Source organism: Tachyglossus aculeatus, chromosome X1 (assembly GCF_015852505.1).
Source record: "Tachyglossus aculeatus isolate mTacAcu1 chromosome X1, mTacAcu1.pri, whole genome shotgun sequence".
In the NCBI taxonomy this organism is placed as follows: Eukaryota; Metazoa; Chordata; class Mammalia; order Monotremata; family Tachyglossidae; genus Tachyglossus; species Tachyglossus aculeatus.
Window position 1 is genome coordinate 78,733,083 of NC_052101.1, and position 24,441 is coordinate 78,757,523.

General features: G+C 45.2%; 1 protein-coding gene across 2 annotated transcripts; it reads left to right on the forward strand.

Annotated features, from left to right (window-relative positions):
• Nucleotides 1-208: 208 nt before the first annotated feature.
• On the forward strand, nucleotides 209-20,600 carry CHDH (choline dehydrogenase). 2 transcript variants are annotated; one of them, XM_038772487.1, is made up of 8 exons: nucleotides 209-238; nucleotides 2,838-3,647; nucleotides 4,769-4,920; nucleotides 7,687-7,816; nucleotides 15,025-15,159; nucleotides 16,361-16,503; nucleotides 17,615-17,717; nucleotides 18,835-20,600. In XM_038772487.1, the coding sequence occupies exons 2-8, from the start codon at nucleotides 2,891-2,893 to the stop codon at nucleotides 19,251-19,253; spliced, it is 1,839 nt and encodes a 612-aa protein (XP_038628415.1). In that variant the 5' UTR covers nucleotides 209-238; nucleotides 2,838-2,890; the 3' UTR covers nucleotides 19,254-20,600. The 2 variants fall into 2 exon arrangements, with proteins under 2 accessions (XP_038628415.1, XP_038628416.1); XM_038772488.1 differs by lacking the exon at nucleotides 209-238 and adding an exon at nucleotides 1,267-1,288.
• Nucleotides 20,601-24,441: the final 3,841 nt, after the last annotated feature.

Below are 24,441 nucleotides of genomic sequence, written 5' to 3' on the forward strand. Positions count from 1 at the left end.
CTGTTTTAGAGGGAGAGAGTTGAATTAGGTACAGACAGGCCCCTGGAGTGATCGGGACAACACGTATTTCGTGCTGTCTGGCATCTGGACAGTCACGTTTGGTCCAAGCCCTGATTCAGCACTCTCCTCGTCAATCATTGACAAATGTTGGTACGGCTGGAAGGCTAACGAGGCTGGCCCGAACGACCGGGACGCAGCCCAGCCGGACAGGTTTCCCGGAGGGGCTGCAGGAACCAAGGTAAAGGACAGGAGGGCCTCATTGGCTTTTTTTTTTTTTGGCGGGGGGGGGGTAGAGAGAGAGGGAAAGACAGAGGAGAGAGAAGGGAAAAAGACAGGAGGAGGAGAGAAAGAGGAAGGAGGGAAAAAGAAAGAGGAGAGAAAGAGAAAGGAGAGAAAAAGAGGAGATAAAAAGGAAAGAGAGAGAGTAGAGAAAAGAAAGGAGAGAAAAAGAGAGGAGAGAAAGGAGAGAAAAGAGGAGAGAAAGGAGAGAAAAGGAAAGAGAGAGGAGAGAAAAGGAAAGAGAGGAGAGAAAAGGAAAGAGAAAGGAGAGAAAAAAGAGAAGGAGAGGAGAGAAAAAGAGGAAGGAGAGAAAAAGAGAGGAGAGAAAAAGGAAAGAGAGAGAGAAGAGAAAAAGAAAGGAGAGAAAAAGAGAGGAGAGAAAAAGAGGAAAGAGAAAGGAGAGAAAAAGAGAGAAAGGAGAGAAAAGGAAAGAGAAAGGAGAGAAAAAAAGAGAAAGAGAGGAGAGAAAAAGAGGAAAGAGAAAGGAGAGAAAAAGAGAGAAAGGAGAGAAAAGGAGAGAGAAGAGAAAAAGAAAGGAGAGAAAAAGAGAGAAAGGAGAGAAAAGAAGAGAGAAAGGAGAGAAAAGGAAAGAGAAAGGAGAGAAAACAGAGAAAGAGAGGAGAGAAAAAGAGGAGAGAGAAAAAGAGAGGACGGAAAGAGATAGGAGAGAAAAAGATAGAAGAGAAAGAGAAAGGAAGGGAGAGAGGAGAGATTGTAGATATCGCCTCTCCGAGGAGGGTAGGACAAGGCGCAGAGCCAATCCGGGGCGCCGGAGGAGAGCAACCGGGAGGCGGCCCCGAGGCTGGGCAGCGCCCAAAGCGGCCGGGGTGCAGCTCGGCTTCCTCTCCCAGTTTGGGGCGGGCGGGCGAGGGCGGGGGCCACCGACCAATTAGACTGCCGGAACGGTCACGCAACCCGGAGACGGTCGGTCGGTCGGTCGGTCGGTCGGACGGAGGGAGGGAGGCGGGGCGGGGAGTTGATGAAGGAGGCGGTGCGAGGAAGTGCGGAGGTAGGGGGCTCGGGTCGCGCTCCCCCGTCGGAGGGTCGTGCCGCTCGGCTGGCGTCTGCTTAACGCTGCCGGGGAAGGAAAGGGAGGGAAGTTCGCGGGGGTGGGGGGACCTTCCACTACCTGGCGAAGCGGTAGTTCCCCGCCCGCGGGAGCGGAGGAGCCCCCAAGTCCCGCGGGCAGTGCTGGCCGCCAACCCCCCTCCCGAGGACGGGCTCCCCCTCGGAGGGGGCCGGGGCCACCCCCCGCCGCCAGCCTAGCTTCTCTCCTTGCCCCGGGAGGGCCCGAGAGCCCTCGTGGCAAAGCCGCTGGGGAAGTCGTGAGGCACTCACCCAGGCGCTTAGTACGGTGCTCTGTAATAATAATAATAATAATAGTGTTGGCATTTGTTAAGCGCTTACTATGTGCAAAGCACTGCTCGGGATACAAAGTGATCAGGTTGTCCCATGTGGGGTTCACAGGCTTAATCTCCATTTTACAGATAAGGTGACTGAGGCTCAGAGAAGTTAAGTGACTTGCCCAAGGTCCCACAGCAGATATTTGGCGGAGTCGGGATTCGAACCCATGACCTCTGACCGTGCCACGCCGTCCACTGAGCCACGCTGCTTTTCTGTACACAGCACTTGATCGGTAAATCCCATGGATGGATCGATTAAGGCCGTTACGGCGCCCGAGGGAAGGGGAGGGAACCTGGCTCTGCAGAGCCTCTCTGTCCCTCTGCCTGAGACCCGGAATGAGCCCCGAAGGCTTGACCCGGCCGGGGTCTGCTTCTGTTCCGTGCTTCTGTGTGACTCTTGTCAGGGGGGGCTAACGCCCCCCACCCCCTCCCACCCCGCACCAGATCGTAACTACGAGGCGCGGCCCTGGGAGTCAGAAGCTCCTGGGTTCTAATCCCCGCCCTGCCACTTGCCTGCCTTGTGACTTTGGATGTCACATCACTTCTCTGCACCTCAGTTTCCTCAACTGTAAAATTCATTCATTCAATCGTACTTATCGAGTGCTTACTTGTGTGCAATACCTGTTCTCCCTCCCACTTGGACTGTGTCCAACCTGAGTAACGTACATCTACCCCAGCGCTTAGAGCGGTGTTTGACACATAGTTCATGCTGAACGGATACCAGTACCGTACAGTAATAGATATTTAACCAGACTGTACAGACACTCGATGAACAAATGAGTCTTGGCAGCAGCCTCCTAGATTCTCAGCATTATCTATAGCGTTTATTCTTCTCCTGAGGCGATCAGTACTGTCAATCAACCATCAATCAACCATATTTATTAAGTACTTACTCCGCTGAGCGTCTCACCAAGTGCTTGGGCCACACGACAGAGTTAGTAGACATTTAACCTTTTGGGAGGGAAATGTTATCCATTTGTGGGAGCCAAACAAATCAGAAGTAAATTCTAATATTCTACCAAGCCTTAGGGATGATGGCTATATGTCCTGTTCTTTAGTTTGATATGCATACTGGTCGACTGGGCCAATGGAGTGTTTAGGTTATGAGTATGTATCTGGTATGATTTAAGATTTTTTTTTTCCTTCTATTTCAAGGAAAATTACTTGACCCTGCATATTGTGAAATACACTTTTGCAAGGCCGGAAGAATGTCTCCTTTGCTCAAAGTCTTGCAAAACTGGAACTTGTCTGCCAGAAAAATGAGGAAGGCAACAGGATTCATAATGAAACCATATGTTCTAAAAAATTCTCCAGTGTTCCCTGGCCAGCATTTACCAAGGACATGCTCATTTGCTACCATTAGTTCTGAAAAGGAAAACACTTTCGATTATATAATTGTTGGGGCAGGATCTGCCGGATGTGTACTGAGTAATAGGCTCTCGGAAGATCCTAACAGTACTGTACTGGTTCTAGAAGCAGGCCCTAAAGATCTTCTTGCAGGTAGTAAGAGATTGACCTGGAAGATTCACATGCCTGCTGCATTGACCTATAATCTCTGTGATGATAAATACAATTGGTATTACCACACCACACCACAAAAGAGCATGAACAATAGAATAATGTATTGGCCCCGTGGTAGGGTGTGGGGAGGCTCTTCCTCTCTTAATGCTATGGTGTATATTCGTGGGCATGCAGAAGACTATAATAGGTGGAATAGGGAAGGTGCCGTGGGATGGGACTATGAACACTGTTTGCCTTATTTCAAGAAGGCACAGACCCATGAGCTTGGCCCAAACCAGTACAGAGGTGGAAATGGACCACTTCACGTTTCAAGAGGAAAGACCAATCATCCACTTCATCAGGCATTTCTGGAAGCTGGCCAGCAGGCTGGCTACCCTTTCACTGATGATATGAATGGTTTCCAGCAAGAAGGATTTGGATGGATGGATATGACAATATACAAAGGTATGGTGCTGTTTATCTGTAGGTCATGCCATCTTAGGGTCTCTCTATTTTAAACTGGACTTTGTATTTTAAGGATGTCAGGAAGATGGATTTGAATGTCATAGTCACTATGTAGCATTCATCCCTCTGAAACATGAATCTGGATCCTGTCCGATTTAAGCTGTGCTTCTGTCTCAAAAGACCATGTCTCAGATTTAGTACATTTTGGGGTAGGGCACATGGAAGTGCTGCCAGGATTCCCCAGATGGATTGGGGCTAGGTGAGACGCAACTTAATGGAGCCAAGGCAAATAAGCAGATCCCGTTCTGTTTCAGCCTTATGGACAGGGTAATTTTGTGACAGAAATGAAGGTGAGAAGCTGTGATGATTTGTTTCCCTTCTGGGGACATTGACATATCACATAGAATATGTCAAAAGTTCACTTATTGAAAAATTTCAAATGTCAGAATTGACTCAATAATGATCTTAATAAAAAAGTAAAGGGCAGAGTTAGGGTTTAGGGCAATGACTGGTTTTCATCAGTGATTGACTATTAAGGTTGTGGTGGGTTGTTTTGTTTTTTCCCATTCAGACCTCGAGTGAATGATTGTTAGCACAGAACTGTGCACCCGCTGAGCGACAAATAACCTAAAGCCAAATCATTATGGAAATCCAATTGTTTGTTTCCAAAAATCCAAATCTATTTGCTCATAACCTCAATCGTAGAAGAATCTGAATAGTGCTGGAGCTAGGGTAGGACCAGGGTTAGGGCTAAGGCTAGTTTTAGAGATAGGATTAAGGGTTGATAACTGGTTTTGTTGACAGTTCATCTTTAGGCAGTGGCTCATCCATGACTGGTTTATGGCTCTTTTTTAACCATTAAGGACTTGATAGGAATTAGTCCAGCGCACTAAACACTAAAATATTGAAATAGCAGATTAGGTGTGTAATAGGAACTATTTAAACCATGTTAGGCATACGTCTCTAGACTGTCTCTCTAGACTGTAAGATCGTTGAGGGCATGGAATGTGTCTGTTGTACTTTTCCAAGCACTTAGTACAGTGCTCTGCACAGAGTAAGCACTCAATAAATACGATTGAATGAATGAATGACATTTAGAGAATTTCATTTTTTTTCCCTAGGTCAGAGATGGAGTGCAGCTAGTGCTTATCTTCGCCCTGCTTTGTCCCATCCAAACTTATCAGCAGAAGTCAGAACATTTGTGAACAAAATTTTGTTTCAAGGGACTAAAGCAATTGGAGTTGAGTATGTGAAAAATGGACAGAGGAGGATGGTATGTAAAAAGTTCTCTCCTTTTTGGCGATGAATGGTTATGATTTACCACTACGTTGTCCCGACTGGTTATTGATGCTCTACAGAACCAATAGCTGCTTGTGAGGGAGGGATCATGTGTACCAACTCTGTCATATTGGATTTTCCCACTTTCTCAAATACCGTTGATTGATTAAGTGCTAAACACTGGAGTAGATCAATCAGTCATATGTATTGGGCACTTACTGGGTGCAGAACACTCTACTAAGTGCTTGGGAGAGTACAATATAACAGAGTTGATCGATACATTCCCTGTCTAGAGGGAGAGATGGACATTAATATAAATAAATGAATTCCAGACAGGTACATAAGTGCTGTGGCCTGGGGGGGGTGGGGGCCAGGATGAATAAAGGGAGTAAATCAGGGCAGAGGGGAGTGGGAGAAAAGGAAATGAGGGCTTAGTCGGGGAAGGCTTCTTGGGGGAGTTGTGCCTTCAATAAGACTTTGAAGCTGGGAGAGTAATTGTTGGATAGGAAGAAGGACGGTGGTCCTCACCAGAGGCAGGACGTGGGTGAGAAGTCAGTGGTGAGATGAGATCGAGGTACAGTGAGTAAGTTGGCATTACAGGAGCGAAGTATGCGGGCTAGGTTGTAGCAGGAGAGCAGCGAGATGAGGTAGGAGGGGAAAAAGTGATTGAGTGCTTTAAAGCCGATGAAAAGGTGGGTTTTTTTTATCTGGAGGTGGAGGGACAACCACTGGAGGTTCTTGAGGTATGGGGAAACATGAGCTGAACATCTTTGTAGAAAAATGATCCGGGCAGCAGAGTGAAGTATGGACTGGAGTGGGGAGAGACAGGAGGTAGGGAGGTCAGCAAGACTGCTGAAACAGTAAACAAGGCAGGATAGGATAAGTGCTTGGATTAACATGGTAGCAGTTTGGATGAAGAGGAAGGGGCTGATTTAGTGATAGAATGAATAAGTGGGTTGAATGAGAGAGATGAGTCCATAATGCCAAGGTTATGGGCTTGTGGGACAGGAAGGATGGTGGTGCTGTCTACAGTGATGGGAAAGCCTGGGGCAGACAGGGTTTGGGTGGGAGTTCTGTTTTGGACATGTTAAGTTGGAGGTAATGGCAGGACATCTAAGCAGAGATGTCTTGAAGACAGGTGGAAATGTGAGACTGAAGAGAGGGAGAGAGAGGAGGACTGGAGATGTAGATTTAGGAATCATCTGCATAGGGGTGGTAGTTGAAGCCATGGGAGCAAATGAGTTCCCCAAGGGAGTGAGTGTAGATAGAGAATAGAAGGGGACCCAGAACTGAACCTTGAGGGACACCTACAGTTAGGGGGTAGAAGGCAGAGGAGGAGTCTGCGAAAGAGACTGAGAATGAGTGGCCAGAGAGAGATAGGAGGAGAACCAGGAGAGGACAGTGTCAGCAAAGCTGAAGTTGGATAAGGTTTCCAGGAGAAGGGGTTGGTTGACAATGTCTAAGGCAGCTGAGAGGTTGAGGAGGATTAGGTTGGAGTAGAGGCCATTGGATTTGGCAAGCAGGAGCTCATTGGTGACCTTTGAGAAAGCGGTTTCTATGGAGTGAAGGGGATGGAAGCCTGATTGGAGGAGGTCAAAGAGAGAATCGGAGAACACCTTGAGACAGCGCGTGTAGACAACTCGCTGATGGAATTTGGAGAGGAATGGTAGGAGGGAGGTGGGATGATAACTCAAGGGAACCATGGGGTCAAGGGAGGGTTTTTTTAGGATTGGGGCCAGGGCGGGGGCATGAGCGTGTTTGAAAACTGGGAAAGAAGCCATTGGAGAGCAGACTGTCAAAGATGACTGTCAGAGAGGGAAGAAAAGGGGGAACGAGGGGATGCACAGGTGGAAGAGGTAGATTCTGAGAGAAGGCAGGGGATCTCTTGAGATACTGCTGGGAAAGATGGGTTAGTTGAAGAAGGGGCAAGAGGAGGGAGGGACTGGAGAGGAGCAGGAGAGGTTTTTAGGGAGATCAGCTTGATAGATATGATATGTATGATATAGACATAAGCGTAACCAAATCAGTCCTTGCCCCACACAGAGAGTAGAGGTGTGTATTCCCCATTTTACAGATGAGGAAATTGAGGCACAGAGAAGTTAAGTAACTTGCCTGTGGACGCATAGCAGGCAAAGGGCAAAGCTAGGAATAGAGCCCAGTTTTCAAACATGCTCATGCCCTACCCTCCAATCCTAAAAATACCCTACTTTGACCCCACGGCTCCCTCCAGTTATCGCCCCACCTCCCTCCTACCATTCCTCTCCAGATTCCATCAGCGAGTTGTCTACACCAGCTGTCTCAAGGTCCTTTCCAATTTCCACAAGGCCACACTATTTCTTCAGCAGAGAAACAGAGACTGCACGAAGCAGTTTTAGAATGAATGCGTTAAACTTGACTGACTGAAAATATTATAAAATCACTTCATTTTTATGATTATTTGATACTTATATAATGCCTGAAGTATATTAATTGTACATCACCAGTACTATTTATTGATTGTCCGTTGAATATAGAGCACAGTACTGGGCATTTGGGAGAGAACAATTAAAAGGAAAAGAAATGGTCTCTGCCTTTGAGGCGTTTACTGTCTTATGTGATTATATCTAAAGTCCACACTGCGATAAGCATATTTCAATAGGAAAAGAAACTGCTCTTGATTTTAAAGTAGCAAACATACTTGGGAATATGATCTTTGGAAATTTTCACCTGGATATTTTTTCTGTCATAATCAGATGTGGGTGTTACTTTTATTATTTTCCAGGCTTATGCCAATAAAGAAGTGATTCTCAGTGGAGGTGCCATAAACTCCCCCCAGCTGCTGATGTTGTCTGGAATTGGGAATGCAGATGACCTTAAAAAACTAGGGATCCCTGTTGTTTGCCATCTTCCTGGTAATTTTATTTCCTTTGACTTTTTTCTTCAGTACACCTGTCAGTATGATGTATGTTTTGCTTTGAAGGTTTGGGTATAGGTTCATTCATTCATTCATTCAACCATATTTATTGAGCGCTTACTGTGTGCAGAGCACTGTACTAAGCGCTTGGGAAGTACAAGTTGGCAACATATAGAGACGGTCCCTACCCTGTGTAACAGAATGCCTTCTAAGAGTTGGAGGGTATTTGATTCTGTATTCCATGGATCCAGGCTCGGCAAATAGATCTTTGCCTTGCTTATGCATCTTTACTTGCAGTGGATATTATGTGTGAAATGGATTGCTGGTCACAGGTCGGTCTTTTTGGTCACATCTACACTCATGGATATAATCTGTGATAGTAGCATATTAAACACAAAAGGCAGCTACAAAAGCTACAGCTCCCAAGCATAGGGGTTGGTATGATCTTGCTGTAAAGAATTATCACTGTTTTTTTCCCAAGAGCTTATAGCTAGATCCTATGTGAGAGATATCCTACCCCTTCAGTATGTTTTTCAGAGAGCCAGAATGCATTCTATTTATTGCACTTTCACAATAGGTTTTTGACTTTCTCTTTGAATATAATTCACTAGAGTTTATTTGAAAAAGGGCCTTTTTTGATCAGACTTTAATTTGGTCTTGGTTTGTTAATATATTGCTAGTTCATCTCAGTTAGTACACCACTAGAAAGTAATGCCTAGTCTAATGAGGAAAAAAGCCAAATGAACAAGATTAAAAAAAATATTTCAAACAGACAAAAGATTAGAGATATGATTATGGAAACTATCGTGGGGTTTCCACTGATTTCCTGCTTCACCCCACCTCACCCACTTGGGCACACTCTCGATCTCATCGTCTGTAGTTACTGTACAATATCTAACCTCGCGAACTTTGAAATTCCACTCTACGATCACAACCTTCTGACCTGCCTTCTCTCCCCCCACAACAAACTCTCCCTGCAGATCTGTCCTATTCCCCAGACAGAGTCCTTTGATCTTTCAACCCCCTCCAGTTTTCCAAAGACATCAAGCCCCATTTGGTCTCCACACCCAAACTACCCTTTCTTGAGGAACAAATCCACACCCTCAGCACCACCCTCTCGAGGTAACAAGTCACTCACTTCTCTGTCCCTCCGCTGATCTCGTACAACCAACCACAGTATGCCTTCTCCGCTCTTATGCTTGAGCTGTGGAATGCTGCCGGCGGAAATCCAGACACCAGGCTGGCCTCAACCACTGCAAATTCATCCTCATCGGCTTTAATTCTTCCCTCTCTTCCACCCAGAAACAATACTTCTCCATCCTGTTCTATGCAGTCATGCTCAAGGATGCAACCAAGTCTTGAGAAGCTGATGTCAGAATAGTATTCCTGTCCTCTGGGAAATGAATTCAACTCAACAGGTTGAGAGCATCATTGAAAAATCCTTAAATCATTCATACAGACGGTCCTATAGCCCAAAGACTGAGCTATAGAAGCATGTACAGAGGAGAACTGCTGGTGATTATGAACCATTTCACACTATCAATGAAGCACTTTGTTGGACTAACAGCATGAAGACAAGAGTAACATAATAGTCTGCGTTTGGCAGACACTACACATAGTCAAGGATCTCCATATGACACAAAACTGATCGGTGCCATGGAATTCTGCTACCTGGATAGAAAACCTTGGAAGACAGAAACCTTGGAGTGTGGCATGACTGTGGCATCAACCTTCAGACCAAGATTGTTGCATCCAATCTTCTATATGGCTTTGAAACTTGGGACATACACCAAACACCACAGCTGATTATAGAATCAGTTTTTCTTTGTCATCTATATATGAAACTTGGCATTAAATAGGGCAGGATCACAAACAGCTGTGTCCTGGACCAATGTACCAGCATTGGAGTAATGTTCTTCGCATCACACCTTCAGTAGGTGAGACATGTGAAGTGAGTGGACAGCACGAGGATAAGCAAACAGCTGCTGCACGGTGAGCTGAAATGGGATAATCATAAGCAAGGTGAACAGAAGAAACTCTTCAAAGACACAATGAAGCAAAACCTCTCATGTGACAGCAGTGGAAAGCAGCAGAAGACAGGTCCGCCTGGTGTCTGCATTCGGAAATGGGGTGACGCTCTTAGAACAGATACATCGAGATGGCCGTGACAGAGCGAAATGAAAATGGTGCCAGGTGCTGTTGGTAGCAAGTGCAACAGTTCAGTAAGGGGCTATTTATGAGCATCATCATCATCAGTATTTATTGAGAGTCTGTGTGCAGAACATGGTACTAGGCACATTGGAGCATACAGTTAAGACCTAGGACCAAGCACGATGAGGGCATCAAGCAGGGTAAGCCACCCTATTTGTTTTTTTTTTTCTTTCAGTCTCCGTGTCATGCCACTGTTCCTGCCCAGGAAATGGGAGTTTTAGGGGTAGTGTGGTTCCCCTGCCCCATGCCTCCTGGCATACATAGAGGAGAGTAAGAAGTTTTCTTTGTGTCCACACTGGTTATCAATGGGCTGTCACCAGGGAGGGGAATGTAGGATTGAGGCAACCAAAGGGAAGACGAGGCGGCCTCTTAAACTCGGACCCAGAGCTGGGCAGCGGGCAGAGTGAGCCCCTTCTCTGTTTAGGTTTGTTTATGCTTTCCCTCTGTTGCTTTGCCGTTTCCACCATTTGTTGCTGCTTCCACAGCCACCAGCCTAGTGGAAGCAGTTTCATCAACTAGTTCAAAAAGGGCTGGCTGGGCCACGACAGCTGCTACTCAGGTAGTAGTAGCAGAGGACAGACGCCTTGGGAGCAGCATAGTGGCTGTATAAACTGGTCTCATGGGGTTTAAACAGCCACTGCAGTTCTCTCCAGCCCCAGTCCCCCTGCCTTAGCCCAGGAGAAAGTAGGGGCTTTGGGGGAAGCTTGGTTCCTCTGCTTCATGTCTTCTGGTTAACATGAAGTAGTGGTAAATACCTTGGCCTAAAGGGAAAGAACACGGTCCTGGGGAGTCTGAGGACCTGGGTTCTTATCCCAGCTCGGCTGTCTGTCTGCTGTGTGACTTTAGGCAAGTCACTTAACTTCTCTGTGCCTCAGTTACCTCATCTGTAAAATGGTAAAATGGGGATTCAATACCTATTCTCCTTCCTACTTAGACTGGGAGCCCCATATGGGACCGGAACTGTGTCTTATATCTACTACCCCAGTATTTAGTACAGTGCTTGACACATAGCAGGTGCTTAACTAATACCACAGGTTTTATTTTTAGAGTGTGAAGTTTCATGTTTGCTTTAGCGTGCATCTACTGCGCATAATGTAATTTTACTTTTTTTCTTTCCCACTCATCTACAACTGGCACCTCCATTACTGAACACATTCCAATAGTCAATGGCTTGTACATTGGAAGTGAGTCACACTCAACAATACCATACAAACCAGATCCAGGCAACAGCAGGGCAGTAAACAGGGTACGAGATAGCCATTTTTCTCACTTATGTGTTCTACTGGCCTGCAACAGGAAAGGGAGCTTCTCGGTAAGTATGGTTCCTCTGCTCCTGACTTCATGGCTGGTATAGTGCAGAGTGTGGATTTTTATCTTTTTTAGGTTTTTAACCTTTTCTACTTTGCTCTTTCACTCTCTACAAGTGCCACTTCCATATTGTAACCTCTCTGACCAGGGTCCTGCAAGATCAGTCATTGCCAGAAAAAGGGGTGGTTCTTGTGTTACACGGGCTGGCTGGGTGCACAGCACTGGGTGAGAACAGTTGGGTTACTGGATGGCTCCCGGAAGTGGATGCTGGGTGCCCCTTGTTTTGAAGAGGTTTTTCTTCATTAGAGTGATGACTGTGGCAGGTGGTTTCGGAGTCAGTCCAATGGTCCCTGGGATCTGGCCTTCCAAATCTTCCCAGAAGGAGAAGTGACTTCCTGATGATGCTGTGCTGCCCTCTGAAACCACCCAGGCCTGCAGAGGCCCTGCTCTCATGTGCCTGCTGTCTTCTGCCTCTGGTCTGGCGCGTTGAGTGGGGAAAAAAAGGGAATCGTTTTGTTCTTGCTCCTGTTATTTGCTTTTGATTTCTCTCCCCTCCCGCCACCATTTTCATAATCAAAGGTTGGGATGTCTTTTTCATTCTCTTAATGCACTGTATCATACTCAAGATGGCTTCTGAAGTTGGAGAGGGCAATGACGCAGTGTTTTTTATTGAGTGCTTAATGTGTGCAGAGCACGGTACTGAGCACTTGGAAAAGAACAATACAACGGAGTTGGTAGATACAGTCCCTGCTCACAAGGAAGTTACAGACTTATGGATGCTCTCAACACCACCCTCTCTCCTGAGCTTAGCTCACTCGCTCCTCTATGCCTTCATCTATCTCATACCACTAACTCACAGCCCTGGATCGCCACCTCCTTCGTTCTTGTGCATGAGCAGCAGAGTGCTGCTGGCTGAAATCTAGATATCAGGCCAACTTCATCCACTTCAAGTTTATCCTTGCATGCTTTAACTCTGCCCTCTCCTTTGCCCGGCAAAATTATTTCTCCAACCTTATTGACATCCATGCCCCTTCCCATTTGTTCCACGTGCTTAACTACCTCCTTAAACCCCCTGCCCCCCCACCCCACCTCCCCCATCCCTTGTCCCCAGTGACCTGGCCACCTACTTTATGAAGAAAATTTGACACTATCAGGCATAAGCTCCCTAAAATTGCCCCTCCCCCTCCCCTGTCTATTCCCTTCCGGCCCCCTCTTCAACTCTTCCATCTTTCCCAGCAGTATCTCTAAAGGAAATCTCCTGCCTCCTCTCAAAAGCCACCCCCTCCACCTGTGCATCTGACCCTATTCCTTCTCACCTTATCAAAACCCTTGCCCCCTCCCTTCTTCCCTCTCTAACAGTCATCTTCAACTGTTCATGCTCTAATGGCTTCTTCCTCACTGATTTCAGACATACACCTGTCTCACCTATCCTAAAAAAACCCTCCCTTGGTCCCACAGCTCCCACCAGTTATTGCCCCATTTCCTTCCTACCATTCCTCTCCAAACTCCTTGAGCGCGTTGTCTACACTCATTGTCTCAAGTTCCTCTCCTTGATCCCCTCCAATCTGGCTTCCGTCCCCTTCATGCCACAGAGACAGCCCTCTAAAAGGTCACCAATGATCTTCTTGCCAAATCCAACAGCCTCCACTCCATCCTAATCTTCTTTGACCTCTCAGCTGCCTTTAACACTGTCAACCACCCCCTTCTCCTGGAAACTTTATCCAACCTTGGCTTCACTGACACTGTCCTCTCCAGTTTATCCTCCTAACTCTCTGGCTGCTCATTCTCAGTCCCTTTCATGGGCTCCTCCTCTGCCTCTCACCCCCTTACTGTTGGAGTCCCTCAACGTTCAGTTCTGGGTCCCCTTCTATTCTCCATCTACACCCACTCCCTTGGAGAACTCATTCGCTTCACGGCATCAACTACCATACCTGTGCAGATGGTACCCAAATCTACATCTCCAGCTCTGATCTCTCTCCCTCTCTGCAGTCTTGTATTACCTCCTGTCTTCAAGGCATCTCTACTTGGGTGTCCTCCCGTCACCTCAAACTTAGTATGGCTAAAACTGAACTTATCTTCCCACCCAAACCCTGTCTTTCCCTGACCTTCCCATCACTGTAGACGGCACCACCATCCTTCCTGTCTCACAAGCTGAAACCTTGGTGTTATCCTTGACTCATCTCTGTCATTCAACCCATATATTCATGCCATCACTAAATTCTGTCGCTTTTACCTTCATACCATCGCTCAAATCCACCCCTTCTCCATCCAAACTGCTACCACATTAATAAAAGCACTTATCTTATCCTGCCTTGATTATTAAATCAGCCTCCTTGCTGACCTCCCTACCTCCTGTCTCACCCCACTCCAGTCCATACTCCACTCTGCTGCCCGGATCATTTACCTTCAAAAACGTTCAGACCATGTTTCCCGACTCCTCAAGAAACTCCAGTGGTTGCTCATCCACCTCCACATCAAACAAAAACTTCTCATCATTGGCTTTAAAGCACTCAATCACCTTGCCCCCTCCTGCCTCACCTTGCTACTTTCCTACTACAACCCTGCCCACACACTTTGTCCCTGTAATGCTAACCTTCTCACTGTACCTCAATCTCGTCTAGCTCGTTGCCGACCTCTCGCCCACATCCTGCCTCTAGCCTGGAGTGCCCTTCCTCCTCATATCAGACAGGTAATTGCTCTCCCCCACCTCAAAGCCTTATTGAAGGCACATCTCCTCCAAGAAGCCTTCTCTAAGTGCTTCTCTCCTCTTCTCCCACTCCCTTCTGTGTCACCCTGACTTGCTCCCTTCATTCATTCTCCCTCCCAGACCCACAGCACTTATGTATATATTGGTAATTTATTTATTCAATTATTTATTTATTTATGTATATTAATGTCTGTCTCTCTAGACTGTGAACTCATAGTAGGCAGGGAATGTCTGTGTTCATTGTTGTAGTGTATTCTCCCAAGCATTTAGTACAGTGCTTTGCACAAAATAAGAGCTCAATAGATGTGATTGAATGAATCAAAGACTGGAGAGCACAGTACTGTCTGCTGCTCTTGAAGTCTCAGAGATACTGTATTCTATGATCCTCTAGACTGTAAGCTTGTTATGGGAAGGAAATGTGTCTACCAATTCTATTATATTGTATCTTCCAAGTGCTTAGTACAGTGCTGTGCTCACAGGTGGCCCTCATTTTCCCTACCATCCATCTTGAAATGCTGGCCACTGGGCACAGGGTGACCAGGAGGGTTTGCATGGCTCAACACAAACCATCACCACTACTGCAAAAATAAGTCCAAGACATGTCCTGCTGATAGTAGAATGTTCTTTTCCCCCATTTTACTTCCAAACCCTAAACTAGAATCCTAACAATCTCATGCTAAAGAAGAGACAGCAGTGTCATTCAACCATCTTTCCCCTTCTAACCACTGGTGCCCGAGCAAAGCTTTTCCTGAAAGGCAAGGATCTAGAAAAAGTGCACTACTGTATCCTCATAGATTAAAATGGGCAAGTGTACATGAGGTTCTTTTTCAGTGACACTCACTCATGGATAAAATCTCACTGTTAACAGCGTCATCTTGAACAGAAGGACAGCTCTCTAGTATACTTATTGTTGATGAGTAGTACAAAGGCCCTCACTATAATTTTTTGTAAAATGCCTTTTTTCTTTTCCCCAATAATAGGAGTGGGCCAGAACCTTCAAGACCATTTAGAATTGTACGTTCAGCAGCAGTGCACTCGCCCCCTTACTCTTTACAAAGCACAGAAGCCTATTAAGATGGTTCAGATTGGTTTGGAGTGGCTCTGGAAATATACAGGTAAGATAATATATTAAATGATCTAGCTTCCATGAAATATTTATAAAATGCTTTCTGTTGAAGGTTAGGTACTATTCAAGTACAGTTTTATTCTCAAATATGTGAAGAGCAACAACAGGTTGACCATCCTAGGAAATTTGCATGGGGTTTTAATTCCTAAAAATGAACAGCATTTTAGGTTTGTATGGTATTTGAACAAAATGAATCCTGGGCCCTATTTGCATGGGGCTAAACTTCTGTTTGGGGGAACTAATCAGCAACTAAAATTCTCTTACCAGGAATTAGCTGCAGCTCCAGTTTAACTAAAGTGGACAGAAGATCTTCAACTATTTCTTTTCATCATAATTAATTCAGGAGCAACGTTGGCTTAGTGGAAAGAGCCCAGGGATGGGAGTCAGGAGACTGGGGTTCTAATGCCAGTCCCTCTACTTGCCTGCTTGTGACCTTGGGCAGGGCTCTTAACTTTTCTTGGCCAGTTTCTTCATCTCTTAAATACCTGTTCTCCAGCCCTTTCCCCATGAGCCCCATGTCCCTGAGCTGATTGTATTTACTCCAGTCCTTGGCACAGAGTAATCACTTAACAAATGTCACTATTATTATTAGATGAAAGGTATTTGTTTGTGGTAATGCAAGGTTTTTCCCCTATGAGACTGTGTCCTCAGGTTTAACTCTTGACTGATGCTGAAATGTATCTGAGTTTTGGCCTGGGTGATGATTCTGCTGACCTGCGCTGCTAAATACATATGAGGATTTGAAAATCTCTAGTAGTGTACCCAGAGCATAAGATGACAATTTTTTTTCTGTGAGGTAATTGCTTCAGTCCTCTACCAAATTTGGACAGTAAAGACTCAAGACTCAGTAATGACTACACTGTTGCCTGGGTCTAAATGGTCCAACTGAAGTGGGAGATTGAGCAATTATTTTAGTGACTTGATCTAGGTAGACAACCCCAAATGGATAATTCAGATCGTAAAGTAGATTTTTTGGGGAGGGGCGGGGAGCAGGGGAGAGGTTTGAATTAATCCACCTGGCTTATATACATGGAAAAGAGCAACAGGATCATTGAACATTACTCTTCTTCCTTTTGAACTGTGCACCAATTACATAAGAAGTGGATCTAAAATCAGATGGGCACAATGTTCCCCATCAGAACATAGTGTATTTTGAATTTCTTCTGTCATTTTTTTCCCTTTCTCTGCAGGGGATGGAGCTACTGCCCATTTAGAAACTGGTGGCTTCATTAGGAGCCGACCTGGAGTTACTCACCCAGACATTCAGTTCCATTTTTTGCCTTCTCAAGTGATTGATCATGGCCGGGTTCCATCCCAGCAGGAAGCTTACCAGGTGAGCAGATGAAAATTGGAAATACAGAAGAACAGTGAGCAAGTTTCTTAGCTATTTTATCATTAGTATTGCTTTTATAGTTATAGAAGGAAAAATGTATTCATTCTAATCAGGGACTAGTAATATCAATGCTTTTTCTCAAAGAAATTTCCAGAACTCTGCATTCCTACAGAAAAATTTCTAATGTAATTAGTACTGATTAATATCAAGTACACAGGGTAGTTAAATACTAGTACCATGGGGACATCACAGAACCCTCAAGAATTTTACAGTATAACAGGGAAAGAGACCATTAATGCTCCAGCCGTTGTCATGAGAAGCATTTGAGCTCATTCAATCTGCTTGTTTCAGAGCACAAAAGAGATAACTTCCCTTTGGGATAAGTAGTAGTTGTGGTAGTAACGGTATATGGGCACCCAATCAATAGTATTTATTTAATGCTTACTCTGGGCCCTGCCCTGCACTAAGGTGGGCTTGGGAGGAGCAAAGACCGAGAGGTATGGAGTAGCTATCTACGCTACTCCAGTCACTCTAGCTGTAACAGTAAATGCTGATACTTACATAACTGACAACAAATTCTAATCTTAATTCTATTTGTTCTGACGATTTTGACACCTGTCTACATGTTTTGTTTTGTTGTCTGTCTCCCCCTTCTAGACTGTGAGCCCATTGTTGGGTAGGGACCGTCTCTATATGTTGCCGACTTGTACTTCCCAAGCACTTAGTACAGTGCTCTGCACACAGTAAGCGCTCAATAAAAACGATTGAATGAATGAATGAATAAGCATAGATAACGAAACTCACAGAACTTCTTCATGAGGTAGTAAAATGCATTTTATTTTAAGTATTAAAATTTTATTTTATTTTAAGTGTATGTATTTGAAGATTATAATGTGGGGAATATCTGGGGGAATATCATCCATAAATTAGGTCTCATCTTGGCCTGAGGACTTTTGACAAGAGGCATTCTCAGAGGTTCTACACATTGAGAGGTTAATTTAATCATTATTCACCCTTCATTTCCTTTAACCCAGCATGCTAGTGTTACTTTGTAGAGACAATATGTGCACGAAAGTCATTCAGATGGCAAATTTCTCTGAATGGTTTCTAGGTCCATGTCGGAGCAATGAGGAGCACAAGTGTGGGCTGGCTAAAACTGAAAAGTGCTGACCCAAGAGAGCATCCCATTATTGAGCCTAACTACTTGTCAACAGGTAAAGTCAGAGGGCCTTTATGACTAGGTAGCTTGCTTGGACTTTTAAGTACCTATATTGTTCAGGGTACTGTCCTAAACCCTGGAATAGGTTACAAGAATATCGATTCAGGCAGGTTCCTGGCTCACACTCTAGAGCTGGAGGGAAGGTGTGCATACACAGGCAAAGACTCCCAGCCCAAGTTCCATATAGAACAACAACAGACGAAGAGCAGGGAGTCATTACCAAAGGAGTAATCATTCAGCTCTTCCCTGCTTCCGGCCTAGAGGGCTCCAACTTTACCTGAGTTTAAAATGTGGGTCAGGTGGCCGAGGGGAGGCTGTTTTGTCCTTCAGCAGGAAGCGGGACTCCAGCATTGAAGATGGCTCTTTACAAAAATCAGCATTTGAATTAGATTTTAGTAAAGTAACCTTGGCACTCACATGACTATCTTTTCTCTCTGTCTCCTGGGCCATGTTGCACAAAATAGTCCATCAGATTCTGGACTGCAAAACTAGCAGACCTTGCCAGGCTGCAAACTGGGCTTTCCTGACAGAGCTTCAGAAGTAGTAATTTTGCACAATAAAAATAGTTTTTTAAATATTCCTAAAACCAAGAGCCTGCTCCCATTAGGACAGGATTTTCTTTTGAATTCCTTGACAGTTTAGACTTTCAGTGCAACCAATTACACAATACTAGATGTCTGTTTGCATTTTAAACCACCCCCGTGGGGGGTTTTTGTATGTGCAGTGATTCTACTAAGTACATAGAAAACTATTATATAAAGACAATCAGATTTAGTAGAAAGAGCACTTTCTGGAAAGGGAGTGGTAGCCTGGGTCTCTGTTTAGAATAACTGTAAACTTGGGCAATTCATTTTCTATCCCTGGACCTTAAATGCTTCCCTGAAATAATGAGGATTCTAATAGTTTGGTCCCTATCTAATTCAATTAAATGTTGAGGGGATTAATTAAAATATCTATGTGGACTTTGAGCTGCTTGAAAGAAAGGTGTCTATGTAAAGGTGCTTGCTGAAGCAGGTAGCTTTTGTTCAATGTAACATCATATTCTATTTGCATATGGATTTTGCACAAGACTCTGCTCGTTGCGGTGTCTCACTTTGGTTTTCCCTCTGCAGAAACAGACATTGAGGAATTCCGTCAGTGTGTGAAGCTCACCAGAGAGATTTTTGCACAGAAAGCCTTGGAACCATTCCGGGGTCCAGAGCTCCAGCCAGGAGATCACGTTAAGTCAGACAAAGAGATAGATGCTTTTGTCAGAGAAAAGGGAGATAGCGCTTACCATCCCTCTTGTACCTGTAAGATGGGCCAGCCCTCTGATCCCACTGCTGTGGTCGACCATCAGACAAGGGTCATTGGGGTGGAAAACCTGAGGGTCGTAGATGCCTCCATAATGCCCAGCATTGTGAGTGGAAATCTCAATGCACCAACCATTATGATAGCTGAAAAAGCAGCCGACATAATTAAGGGGCTCCCTTCACTTTGCGACAAAGACATTCCTGTATATAAGCCTCAGACCTGGGAAACACAGAGATAAAATGGACATTGTGCCCTAGAGTGAGGATTCCAGGTCGGGAAAGGGAGGATTTTTTTTTTTCTCTAAACATTAATTCTTATTTCTTAGAGATACTGGCAGGATACTTTTTAGCCAAAATGATTTGAGCTAATAATTAGCAAAAGTGTCAGCTATTGATAAACCAAATTGAGTGATTCAATAACCGATAAATTCACAAGAAGTAGAAAAGTATATCTGACACTTGTCCCCCAGTACCTTTCATGGATCTCTCAGGAGGAGGATAGAAGTCACAGAAGGGAATAATCTACTGACTAGAGTGAGTGACAGATGAGGAGGACCTCCAGTCACAATGCTTTGAAGTTGTGGTAGGATGCTGGGCCTGGATTTTTTTAGTGTTCGCTCTCCCTCCCAGAGAGACAGTTGACCAGTGTAAGTCATGAGTTTACAATCGTGAAAGCATTGAGCTGTGGGGAGGAAATCTGAGACTTGGAGAGATGCATTTAAATTCTTCATCATTCATCATCATCATCAATTGTATTTATTGAGCACTTACTGTGTGCAGAGCACTGTACTAAGCACTTGGGAAGTACAAATTGGCAACATATAGAGACAATGATCATTGTGTTCATCTGTCTCTGTGTCTTGGGGCATGTAGCCCCTGACAAGGGCATCTACTGATCTGAGAGCTATCCAGGTCTCCAGGCCCTGGGCAGTCTGCCATCATGTGACTTTCTTATTTACTGGATGTAGCTCTCCCTATCAATCAGTGGTATTATTGAGTGATTAATGTGTGCAGAGCACTATACCAAACACTTGAGAGAGTACAATACAACAGAGTTGGTAGACACATTCCCTGCCCACCAGGAATTTACAGTCTAGATGGGGAGACAGTGCCATGGGGCTGAAGGTGGGGTAAATATCAGGTGTTTAAAGGGTACAGATCCAAGTGCATAGGCGATACAGAAGGGAGAAAGGAATAGGAAAAATGAGGGCTTAGACGGGGAAGACCTCTTGGAGGAGATGTGATTTTAATAAGACTTTCAGCTCAGGGTTCACCTAACTAGTTTCAGCAGTGTTTAAGAAGACGATTTCAGAGATCCAATCCCCTTTCGCTTGCTTCAGCTTTTCCTTTCAGTAACCTAATACCTTTGATTGCAACATGATCTCAGTGCCACCCTTTATAAGTTTCCTATGCATGAGAGTTTACTTGGAGAACATACAAAATACATACACTATTTTGCAACTATAAAAGGTGACAAACGTGGAATTCTAACTCCCCAGTGGGTCTTCCCAGGACTAACTGTGGGCACACCTTCACTTCTGTTTTAGGTTTGAGATTTACTTGGCAAATAAAGAAGTTTAGAACTATTCACTAGTGGCTGTCTGTTTTTTGCTGCTTCCAGCCCAATTACTTTAGGTCTGAATTGTTGCAGAGAACCTTTGCCTGGTCTGCAAGGTAGGTGGCTTCACCTTCAGCCCAAATGATAGGTCACTAGGTGTTGAAACAAGACCCTAATTTCTTACAGGGTGCTGGGGCCAGTTCATAAAGGTGGACATTTAAACCTTAAACCAGAGAGTGTATTGAGGCCACAGGGCCCTTACCTCACCACATTTTGTGAAATGACACATTGGCAGTCAATCACATGTTCACCACCTAGGGGGATTTAGTTTTTTCTGATCTTTTGCTTCACCTGGTTTTTCCACCATATCCCTTCTCCAAAAGCTTCAAGTAGTAAACATTAGCATAACATGCAGATTCCTGGGGTAAACAGAAGGTCCAAATGAGAGTCACTCATACTTTTCCTAGATTGTGATCCCCACCCCTAAAAGACAGGGACCATGTCTAATTCCCACCTGTGTATTCTTGCCCAGTGCACTAAACTGTGATCTTCACAAAATAAGCACTTAATACTATCACTACTACTGTTTCCAATAAGCAATGTGATGGATTTGCTTCTAACCACTTATTTCAATCCAATCATTACCTGTTGAAAGAGGCGTGTAGACTCTAGATTGTGAACTTTCAAATCAAATCTAAACAGCCCCGTGCAAACAATCCAATCATTCAGTAGTATTTATGAATATCTACTCTGCGCAGAGCCTGTTCTGAATCCTTGGAAAAATACAGTAGAATTGGTAAACATCATGCTCCTTAGCCTCCATTCCCAAACTACCCTCCCTTAATGACCAAATAGATGCTCCCAACACAGCCTCTCTACTGAACTCAACTCACTCGCTCCCCTATCCCTTTGTCGAGCTCGTACCACTAACCTGCAGCCCTGGATGATGATGATGATGGCATTTATTAAGCACTGGGGAGGTTACAAGGTGATCACATTGTCCCACAGGGGGCTCACAGTCTTAATCCCCATTTTACAGATAAGGTAACTGAGGCCCAGAGAAGTTTAGTGACCTGCCCAAAGTCACACAGCTGACAATTGGCGGAGCCGGGATTTGAATCCCTGACCTCTGACTCCAAAGCCCGGATTCTTTCCACTGAGCCATGCTGCATAGTCCGCCTCTTTCACTCTTGAGCTTGAGTCACAGAACACTGTTGGTGGAAACCTAAATATCAAGTCAACTTCATCCACTTCAAGTTTGTCCCTGCACACTTTCACTCTGCCCGCTCCTTTGCCCGGCAAAGCAATTTCTCCATCCTTATTGACTCCCATGTCCACTGCCCTTGCCAGTTCCACATGTTTAAACTCCCTCCTTAAACCCCCTGTTCCCTTGCCTCCCTCATCCATTGTCCCCAATGACCTGGCCAACTACTTTATTAAGAAAATTGACACTCTCAGCCATGAGCTCCCTAAAATCACCCATCTCTCCCCTTCTTCAACTCTCCCATCCTTCCCAGCAGTATCTCTAGAGATCTTCTGCTTCTTCTCAAAAGCCACCCCCTCCACCTGTGCATCTGACCCCATTCCTTTGCACCTTATCAAAACTCTCACCCCCTCCCTTCTTCCCTCCTTAACAGCCATCTTCAACTGTTTGCTCTCCAATGGCTTCTTCCCCACTGATTCCAAACGTGCCCCTGTCTCACTTATCCTAAAAAAAAAAACCCTCCCTTGATCTCAAGGCTCCCAGCAATTATCACCCCATTTCCTTCCTACCATTCCTCTCCAAACTCCTTGAGTTGTCTACACTTGCCTCAAGTTCCTCTCCTCCAATTCTCTCCTTGACCCCCTCCAATCTGACTTCCTTCCCCTTCACACCACGAAAGCGGCCCCCTCAAATGTCACCAATGATCTCCTTCTTGCCAAATCCAATGGTCTCTATTCCATCCTAATCCTCCTCGACCTCTCAGCTGCCTTTGACGCTGTGGACCACGCTCTTCTCCTGGAAACTTTATCCAACCTTGGCTTCACTGACTCTGTCCTTAACCAGTTCTCCTCTTACCTCTCCGGCCGTACATTCTCGGTCTCCTCCTCAGGCTCCTCCTCTGCCTTCCATCCCCTAACAGTGGGGATCCCTCAAGGTTCAGTTCTGGGTCCCCTTCTATTCTCCACCTACAACCACTCCCTTGGAGAGCTCATTCACTCCGATGACTTCAACTACCACTTCTATGCGGATGATTCCTAAATTTACATCTCCAGCCCTGATCTCTCTCCCTCTTTGCAGTCTTGCGTTTCCGCTTGCTGTTGAGACATCTAAACTGGGATGTCCTCTTGTTACCTCAAGCTTAACATGTCCAAAACTGAACTCCTTATCTTCCCACCCAAACCCTGTTCTCCTGCTCACTTCCCCATCACTGTTGACAGCACCACCATCCTTCCTGACTCAAGTCCATAACATTGGCATTATCCTTGACTCCTCTCTCTCATACAATCCATGTATTCAATCCATCACTAAATCCTGTTGGTCCTACCTTCACAACATCACTAAAATCTGCCCTTTCCTCTCCATGCGAACTCCTACCACGTTAATACAATCACTCATCCTATCTTGCCTGGATTACTGCATCAACCTCCTTGCTGACCTACCAGCCTCCTGTCTCTCCCTATTCCAGTCCATACTTCACTCTGCTGCCCAGATGGTTTTTCTACAAAAACGTTCAGGACATGTCACCCCACTCCTCAAAAAACTCCAGTGATTGCCCATCCACCTCTGCATCAAACAAAAACTCCTCACCATGATCTTTAAACCACTCCATCACCTTGGCCCCTCCTACCTCACCTCACTACTCTCTTTCTACACCCCAGCCTGTACACTCCACTCCTCTAGTGCTAACCTTCTCTCTGTGCCTGCTTTCACCTGTCTCACCACTGACCCCTGGCTCACATCCTGCCTCTGGCCTGGAACACCCTCCCTCCTCAAATCCAACAGACAATTACTCTCCCCCATTTCGAAGCCTTACTGAAGGCACATCTCCTCCAAGAGGCCTTCCCAGACTAGCCCCCCTGCCCTCCCCCTGCCCCCCTCCCACTTTCCTCTTCTCCCACTCCTTTCTACATGGCTCTGACTTGCTCCCTTTGTTCTTCCCCCCTCCCAGCCCCACAGAATTTATGTAAATATCTGTAATTTATTTATTTGTACTGATGTCGGTCTCCCTCCTTTAGACTGTAAGCTCGTTGTGGGCAGGTAAGTGTCTATTTTTGTATTGTACTTTCCCAAGCGTTTAGTACAGTGTTCTGCACACAGCAAGTGCTCAATAAATATGAATGAATGAAGAGCTTTACAAATATCATTAAAAAATGGGCACAGAGAAGAAGTCTGAAGAAAGTGGGTTGTGGGGAAAAGGATATGTGGGAGGAGAGGCACTTGGTGGAAGAAGGAGATCTGGAAGAGAAGGGAAAGGAAGCCCAGGGAAAGAGAGCATATGGTGGGGAGGGGGAGTAGATGCTGGTGGGAAGGTCTTTTCCCTCATACTTATCCGCCCCCCCAATATGAACCATTGAGGAATGCCACAAGAATTTAAAATTGCCACCATCATCTTCATGAAGAAAGGTGAAAAATGTTTGCACATAAATCAGGTCTACTAATTTTATTGTACTCAGTCTAGCACAGTGTTCTGAGCAGAGTAGACACTTAATAAATACTTTGTAATCCTAGCAAGATCCTAGCTGGAGTACTACTGGACAAGGTACTAAAGAAAGTCATTGACTGAACCCTTCCAAAATCACAATCTGGCTTCAGTCCACCTCAAAGCCCCGTGGACATGAATATTGCTGTGCATAAGATACAAGAAAAACACAAAGAATAGCACCAA

Bases quoted from the DNA above. Each gene is read 5' to 3' on its own strand.
- CHDH (XM_038772487.1), top strand. From the start codon at position 2,891: ATGTCTCCTTTGCTCAAAGTCTTGCAAAACTGGAACTTGTCTGCCAGA. The intron at 7,817-15,024 runs GTAATTTTATTT...CCCCAATAATAG, and splicing joins TGTTGTTTGCCATCTTCCTG to GAGTGGGCCAGAACCTTCAA. The intron at 15,160-16,360 runs GTAAGATAATAT...CTTTCTCTGCAG, and splicing joins GTGGCTCTGGAAATATACAG to GGGATGGAGCTACTGCCCAT.